Source organism: Tupaia chinensis, unplaced genomic scaffold (assembly GCF_000334495.1).
Source record: "Tupaia chinensis unplaced genomic scaffold, TupChi_1.0 Scaffold000646_1, whole genome shotgun sequence".
Classification (NCBI taxonomy): Eukaryota; Metazoa; Chordata; class Mammalia; order Scandentia; family Tupaiidae; genus Tupaia; species Tupaia belangeri.
This window is the reverse complement of record NW_006160167.1, coordinates 2,654,503-2,663,102: the sequence shown is the minus strand read 5'-3', so window position 1 is coordinate 2,663,102 and position 8,600 is coordinate 2,654,503. Positions and strand designations below refer to the sequence as shown.

General features: G+C 52.5%; 1 protein-coding gene across 1 annotated transcript; it reads left to right on the top strand.

Annotated features, from left to right (window-relative positions):
* The first annotated feature begins 937 nt into the window (after positions 1-937).
* Positions 938-5,021, top strand: KCNS2 (potassium voltage-gated channel modifier subfamily S member 2). The gene is made up of 2 exons (XM_006159716.2): positions 938-1,150; positions 1,781-5,021. Exon 2 carries the CDS (start codon positions 1,824-1,826, stop codon positions 3,255-3,257), a length of 1,434 nt encoding a protein of 477 aa, XP_006159778.1. The 5' UTR covers positions 938-1,150; positions 1,781-1,823; the 3' UTR covers positions 3,258-5,021.
* Positions 5,022-8,600: the final 3,579 nt, after the last annotated feature.

Sequence of the window (8,600 nt, the reverse complement as noted above, 5' to 3'; positions counted from 1 at the left end):
AGTAAGTATATGCGTGCACACACTTGACCTTGTCTCAGGCCCACAGAATTGTCCACTGCATACAGCACACGGCCTGCACACCGCACTGACACAGCCTGGACTCTCCCCACCTGTCAGAGGGCCCATTTAGATCAAGGCTGTACGCTGAAAACTCTCACTGTCCTTACACTACACACACTCACAAGGTTCCACGCTCTCCCGCAGCCCACACGGCACACCACACCACACCACACACCACATCGGTCTGTACACACGGTGCCCACACAGAGTTCCCAGGCAGAACTCCGTGACTCCCTCCCACGCCGGTGGGGCCTGAGCTCCCGCCCCTGCAAGCTAAGTTGAGTTCGACCTGGGATTTCTCGGCCCCCTCGTCTCCCCTCCAGTTCCTGTTCCCCAACAACCCCACCCTTGAGCTTCAGGAAACTTTCATCTGGTCTTGGAAAGAGGGAACCAGGAGTTCCTCCCGTCTTGCCCTACTCCTGGGCACGTGCAAGCTGCTCCCAGCTCTCGCCAGACTCAGTGGGAAAAGGTCACCGTAGGCAGCCCTCTGCCTGCCTGGGGGTGGTGGTGATAACAGCTGTCACTGGGGGATGGGTAGGGGACAGGCAAAGGTGCCGGCCCAGAGCCGAGCCAGGGACATAAGGGGGTCGCTGTGACGCGTCAGAGGAGCTCAGAGACGCGGCGGCGGCAGCATCTTCAGAGTCTGGGGCCGAGGCCGCGCCCCGGGCTGAAGCGCGCGGAGCTGTCCGTTCAGCACCACCGCGCCGCGCCCATCGCAGGGCCGAGCCAAGGCGCACCGGCTCCGCTCCCGCTCCGGTTCCGCGGGCGCCGGCGGCGTGGGCTCTTGCCTCTCTCGGGGTGAGCGGCGCGCGGATCCCGGGTGGCGGGGGGGCGCTCTGCGAGCGTCTGTGTCACGCAGCCACCTGTGAGCCTCCGGTAACTGCAGGCAGCGGCGGCGTTCCTGGCCCGAGACAGCAGGAGACTCACGGCGGACCCCGCCCGCCGGCCCGCCGGGCGCACACACAGGCGCACACACACTCGCACCCGCGCGCACACGCACAGCCAGCTAGCAGCGGCGACCGCCGCGATGCTCGCCAGCAGGTCGGGGAAGTTTCCCGCCGGCCTCGGCCGCAGGCGCCAGTGCTCCCAGGTAAGCGCTTCCAAAACCCGCAGGGAGAGCCAGGGTAGCCCCACTGGGTAAGGCGCAGTGCACGCGGCCCCGGGGCACAGCGCCAGGAAGGCGAGAGGACCCGGGGTGGGGGGCGTGGGGGTTCCAGTCGTGGAGGCGGGACACAGGAGACGCCGGCCCGTCCCCCTTCCCCCCGGCCGGGGTCTACAAACTCGGATGGTGAATTTCCCCGCCCCCCTGCCAAAGCTACGCGCCCCTCATCTCGGCCCAGCCCTGCCGGTGCATATCTCAGCTCCGGTCCCGCCTGTCTGCGGCGAGCGGGCGGGGGCGTCTCCTCCGCCTGCCCACGGGCAAGGTCAGCACGCAGCTCCCCTGGGCTCTCAGAACGGCGGGGGTGTCCCCCAGGCAAACAAAAAGATTTCCAGGACCCTCGGAGAGGGGGCTGCAGGCGCGGCCATGCTAGTGGAAACGTACCCCTCCCAGCCTTTCCTTGGGAGGGGTCCAAATCCCGCAGAACGGCTCTCCCACCCCAGGTCCCTTCAGCACCCAGAGAGCCCCCTGGAGACGACTGTGCCCGCCAGAGACCGGTGGAGAGAAAGAGAGGGCTCTGGGGCCGGGCGCTCACGACAACGGCGTTCCCTCCGCTTCCAGGTGTAGCGCCCCCGCGCGGCGCGGGCGGCTGGGCGTCTCCAGCATGACCGGCCAGAGCCTGTGGGACGTGTCCGAGGCCAACGTCGAGGATGGAGAGATCCGCATCAACGTGGGCGGCTTCAAGAGGAGGCTGCGCTCGCACACGTTGCTGCGCTTCCCTGAGACGCGCCTGGGCCGCCTGCTGCTCTGCCACTCGCGCGAGGCCATCCTGGAGCTCTGCGACGACTACGACGACGTCCAGCGCGAGTTCTACTTCGACCGCAACCCTGAGCTCTTCCCCTACGTGCTGCATTTCTACCACACTGGCAAGCTGCACGTCATGGCCGAGCTGTGCGTCTTCTCCTTCAGCCAGGAGATCGAGTACTGGGGTATCAATGAGTTCTTCATTGACTCCTGCTGCAGCTACAGTTACCACGGCCGCAAAGTGGAGCCGGAGCAGGAGAAGTGGGACGAGCAGAGCGACCAGGAGAGCACCACGTCCTCCTTCGATGAAATCCTAGCCTTCTACAACGACGCCTCCAAGTTTGACGGGCAGCCCCTGGGCAACTTCCGCAGGCAGCTGTGGCTTGCGCTAGACAACCCTGGCTACTCGGTCCTGAGCAGGGTCTTCAGCATCCTGTCCATCCTGGTGGTGCTGGGCTCCATCATCACCATGTGCCTCAATAGTCTGCCGGACTTCCAGATCCCTGACAGCCAGGGCAACCCAGGCGAGGACCCGAGGTTCGAAATCGTGGAGCACTTTGGAATCGCTTGGTTCACATTTGAGTTGGTGGCCAGGTTTGCTGTGGCCCCTGACTTCCTCAAGTTCTTCAAGAATGCCCTCAATCTGATCGACCTCATGTCCATCATCCCCTTTTACATCACTCTGGTGGTGAACCTGGTGGTGGAAAGTTCCCCGGCCTTGGCCAACTTGGGCAGGGTGGCCCAGGTCCTGAGGCTGATGAGGATCTTCCGCATCTTAAAGCTGGCCAGACACTCCACCGGCCTGCGCTCCCTGGGGGCCACCTTGAAATACAGCTACAAAGAAGTGGGGCTGCTTTTGCTCTACCTCTCCGTGGGCATCTCCATTTTCTCTGTGGTGGCCTACACCATTGAAAAGGAGGAGAACGAGGGCCTGGCCACCATCCCTGCCTGCTGGTGGTGGGCCACTGTCAGCATGACCACAGTGGGGTATGGGGATGTGGTCCCGGGAACCACAGCAGGGAAGCTGACTGCCTCTGCCTGCATCTTGGCAGGTATCCTCGTGGTCGTACTGCCTATCACCTTGATCTTCAATAAGTTTTCCCACTTCTATCGGCGCCAGAAGCAGCTTGAGAGTGCCATGCGCAGCTGCGACTTTGGAGATGGAATGAAGGAGGTCCCATCGGTCAATTTAAGGGACTACTATGCTCATAAAGTTAAATCCCTCATGGCAAGCCTGACGAACATGAGCAGGAGCTCACCAAGTGAACTAAGTTTAAATGATTCCCTCCATTAGCGAGGAGGACTTGTCACCCTCAAACCTACATTGCTGAGCTGCCTCTTAGGTCTCTGGCATAGTCCAGGCACCTCAGGGTTATGGCCTAAGGAGTATGTCCGACCACAGAGGGGAGAGCTGCATGGGATATGTGCCCAAGGTCGCTTTGACAATAGTCAGAATCATTTTTAAAGGGTGGTGTGTCTGACACCAGGCCTTTGCCCCTTTCAGCGAATGACACTCACTGGTCTTTGCACTGTGAGCATAAAATGTTCACCTTTCCGCCGGATGAGTACCGTACCCAGAATGCTAACTTTTCTGTTCACTGTGTACACTATTCTAGTGCTCGTGGCCCAGTGCCGTCTGTGAGTTGTCTGTGCTCCTGTTACTCAGGTTGTTGTGTGAGTTCTGTTCCAAAAGCCCCCACATGTCTACCTAGTGGAAACGCATCTATGCGGTCAGCAAGGATATCATGAGATTTTGCTCCCCGTCACGTGACAACAAAATCTCAGTTCTTTATCCATGGCTTTCACTTCGTTTTAATACCAAAACAAAGAGAATGCAAAGTTGCGCGTACACGACCAGTGCCAAGTCTGTGAGCTGTCCTTATAAATGACCTATAGCCCTGTGGCTGCATGGATGCACCCATTGTCTTTAGAACGATGTACACTGATGTTTATCTCGTAAATGTCACTCTAGAGAATGTTACTCTGTTCAACATGTAGTGAAAATCGAAAAATTTTCTACAAGTAGATGCACTTAGGGACAGGAGCTTCAGTTAAATCTAGACCCAGGATGCTTAACGCCGAGTCAGTGCAAGCCGAGACCTTTCTTTCATTGTCAGGCCTCCATCTTTCCTAGGGTGATCGTAGAGACATTTATTTCTGGCTGAAGTTCCTTGTGTAGGCCATTTGACCAAATTTTTGCTATGTCTCAGATATTCGCATGATCTTGGAATACTTGTTTTTCAGAGATGTTTAGGAATAAGGTTGTGTTGTCTTTCTCAACTAAAATAAGATTTCCTGTTGTATTGTCTCCCGGAGGTGAACATCGTTGGGTTGCTAGCAAGCACAGTACCTTTAATACTTTTGTCGCCTGCTTTGAGAACTCATAAAATGAGAGTGCTTTTATTTCCAAGCAGACTTTACTCAGATAATGTTGCTTCTAGGATACAGTGTGTTGTATACGATGTGATGATTGCCCTGGAGTTCCTGCCACGACATGGAAACCCGGTGGCATCGAAGCATGTACTCAAACATAGACGTGCACAGGTCGGGTGGCCAATCCGGGCAGGAAACACATAGCTTTTATTTCTATCCCAACTGCCTTTTGTTGGGGGAGGGTGGATAAAAGCCAGGAGAAAGGCAAGAGTTGTAAAATGAGAAATTGCTTCTTTGTAAAATGGCATAAAATTGTGTAAACTTTTTGAAAAGCTTAACGCTATCAAAAAGGCCTTTAAACTTCTAAACTTAGGCTGAAGAGAGACTCTCCTTCTCCAAAGGGCCGCTTCCTCTTCTTTAGTGAACTAGCACTATCATTGTCAAGGGGAACCTGGGTCCCTTTGGCAGCTCATTCTTCGCCATCATCCTTTAGATAACTGATAGTTTTCCAGGTGGGTTTCTTATCGACCAGTCTTTGTAAAGGCTGCAGAAACCAGGGGTCTAAGCATGAAGTTAGGCAGCCTTTTTATTCAAGTCTTGGGCCTCCTCTTAAGAGATCCATTTTGTGATTGTTGTTGGTTGAGGATAATACATACCTCACAGGGCTGTGAAGAGGATCTTCTTGGAGGGCTTTGTGTACTTAGAGTTGCCATAGCAACTATGGTGTGTGTGATTTGTTGGATGAATGCACTAGCCACGTGTGCTCTTGAGTCCCTAGTTCAAACTCTTGCATTAGACTGGAGTCTCATGGAGGGCAGGGAGGTGACCACCTCCTAGTGCTTATATGCAGATGTGGCTACACCTGTTTCTACATCAGGATTGCTGAGATGACTTAGGGGCAGTCTGCCTCTAAGTCAGAAGAGCAGGATTAGTTTTCAGAATTTGGGCATGAAACAGTTGGCTTTGGCTGATGTTTCCAGCACTCAAAAGCAGAAAATTTACAAAATCATCCCCAGCTGCACTGGAGGCAGGTGATGGTACAGCTTGTGGGAGATTTCTGTTGGCCAAGGCTGATGGTATTAGGTCACTGAGCGTGGTAGCCATGGTCACTGACCGTGAAGCTTGTGCAAAGTGGAAACAAGGAAAGAGGCAGAATAACTCAATTACTCCTATGAGTATTTTTCTAAACAAGTAGGCTTACCACTAAAATAGAGGTACCCCTAGTGGATACCCTGTGCAGATGTGAAAGCTGGAAAACTTGACTTTTCTTTTTGGTAATGACTTGCATTTATCTGGTGCCTTTCATTGGGGGAATCCCAAAGTGCTTTAGAGACTGTCTTTTTAACATTTCTTGTACATATATGTATATATATTTACTTCTTTAAAATATTACTTTGCCCATCTGGACCTTCAGTCACTCCTGAGCATGAGACTGTCCTAATGGCACTAAGTAGTGGTTTTAGATAACTGGGAGAGTGAGCAACCCGGGTGACTCCAACACTGGACTTCATTCCCATGAAACACACAGTCTGAACTCTGACCCGGGAAGAAATCATCTTATCCATCAAATATCACAGGATATGGAGTTCACAAATGATCTTGATGGGGTCTTTGACCTTGCTAGAGAGTTCGTTCTGGTCCATGAAGCTAACCAGGGAGGGCAGGTTAATTTTCTGCTCTGTTCTTGGCATAAAGGTTCCAAGTGTGAGGTGACATCTTTGTCCAACAGGCTGTCAGACTGACCCATAAATCTTTAGGGGGATAGTAGAAACCGAAGATCACTTATTTCTAGTTGTCAGCTTGATCACGGCTTCACTCACTCCCAAAATTCGAAGGTAGGTATTTGCGATGCCACTGGGACAAATAATGGCGAGACGTTTTCACAACATACGTGCGGAGCACTGTGAAAGCGCTCGGCTGGGCAGCGGCACCTGCCTGTTGCCCAGATGCACGTCACTTACAGGTTTGTGTTTCCCGCCAAACCCCCACAGGTCCTGGGTTTGCTGCTAACGAGGGGCATGTTGTAATGCCGAGCTAATTTGTAGCTCATGAGGTAGTAATTGATATTTAATACTTGGATTTGTCATTTCTACTTATTAGCACTCAAATAATTGAGCTACCTGCTAATTCTTGCCTCATTTTAAAGAAAATGATTTGTTATGCACTTTGGGAAAGCGGTGATCTGTACGGGCTGTGTGTTATCTACTTGAAGGCTTAACTGGTATACCTTGTATGTTCTAACAGCATGACTTGTTACAGACTTGTAATTTTAAAAACTGAGAACGCTGTATTTGCAATGTCAGTGTTAACACTCATTAACACACTACCGTGCAAGTATTGATGCAGGCTCTGCTAAACCGTTATGTCTGACGGCTGCACTTTCATCTCCGTGCCTCGACTGGGGAGCGAGGAGTGACACTGACACACTAGGTCTCCAGCCTTGAAAAGTACACAGATTAAATGGCAAGAATTATTTATGCTTTTTCAAGATACTTCAGTTACATACAGAGTGGCAAACACAGCAAAGGCATTTGAAGTTGGGGCCGATGTCCAGAGGAAGGCTGGGGATTTGAGCAATTGTTGGGAAGGAAACGTTTGTTCTTTGCAGGCAGATAGGACTGGGGGTCCTTCTCCCCACCCCAGCCCCAGGATCTAGAGCCACTAGCCTGCTTTAATGGTTATGTATGCTTGGAGTCTAGTGAAACAGAGACCCTGTGGGGTCTTCCTCTGGCACACTGTTGAGCTCAGCACCTCTGATGGCCTGCCGTGACAACTGCACCTTGTCCCGGTTGTCCCTTTCCCTGCTGCTGAAGTTGCTTCCTGATAGGTTGGGGTGACTCTGAATGTCCTGGCCGGCTGTGAATACTGCTGGCAGGTCAATGGAGCCAGTTCTTAGCACTACTTCACTCAGACTTGGAGTCGGACTGTTTTAGGCCCATGTTAATCAGTAGGGAGGGCACTGGGCTAATGGCTCTGCTCGGTTTTGCCTGCCAGGCTGCTACAGTAGGCACAGCACCCAGTGTCTCTGAGTCTCACTTTCCACTGTTGCAAAATGAGGTTGAACGAGTTCACCCTTAAAGCCCAGCCCAGCTCACCTCAATGTAAAAACAGACCTTCTGCATGCCCTCGTGTCCTCCTTATAGCAGGGAGCACATCCCAATATCCTTAATTTATTTTTAAGCACAGCAGAGAAACTGCTTGAAAACAAGCTTTTATTTGGTATCAGTTCTTTCTCTTCGGCACTCAGCCCCAGTCAATGACAGTTTTAGGGACAACAGTACCAAGGAAGTGCTTGGGCTAGTATCTTTTCCAAGTGAATGGAATTTTAAAGTTATCTGCAGGTGTCTCTTTCGGGCTTTAAACAATTTACACCTGATCCAAATTCCTGTGATTAAAAATTATTAGAAAAATCACATTGGTCCCATTTGGCTTTAGGGCTACTCTCTGCTCATTTTTGCTCCTTTTGTGAAGCTGGGTGGCTCCTCACTGTGGCTTCTCTTCTCCTGGGACCATGAGGTTGTAGTACTTCATGCAGGGCATGTAGGAGTACAGGGCACATGGGGTCCCCACCACACTATGCGGCAGTAGGGGTCCTCCTCTGAGGAAGCTGCAGGGGGGCTGGGACCTGTGTCAACCTTGCCCCTGGGCTTGCTGAGGCCAAGATAGGAAGCGGCAGGTCAAAGTGCTCCACTGAGAAAGCTCTCGAACCTCACTGCAGGCCTTGCATTCCCACGGAGGGGGGTTAACTCTACTTCTCTCTCTAGCTGCTCTCCCTCTGGCAGAGGTATAAATGGATATTTGGGGGTATTTTGGGGGCCAGGATGCCTTGCATCTTAAGAGGAAAAACAAACACCCCCTCTTGAGGGAAGAGCTTAAACAGTACACTTACATGGTCATTATCTCTTATTTTAGGAGAACATTTAACTACCATTTCTAGTTATATGGGTGGCGCATTCAGTAGATATGGCTGATCTGAAAGCTGGCAAGATTTCCCTCCCCTGTGGCCTCATTTATCAATATAACCATCCTCCTGGCTAAATTCTCCCGAGCAGATGACGGTGTCTGCCACTCACAGGCCGACGCAGTCAGAAGAATGGAGACAAACATGGCCTCACAGACCCGGCGAGGGAGGCAATGCTGGCACAGATGAGGATGAAAGGGCAGGCATCCTAGGGCTGGTGTAAGCTCCTCTGGAAGGAAAAAGACATAGGAGGAAAGCCGGGGAAAAAGGGGGGGGGGGGGGGGGAGGGTTTAAAGGAAAAAA

Coding starts and splice junctions, on each gene's coding strand:
- KCNS2 (XM_006159716.2), top strand. CDS start 1,824: ATGACCGGCCAGAGCCTGTGGGACGTGTCCGAGGCCAACGTCGAGGAT.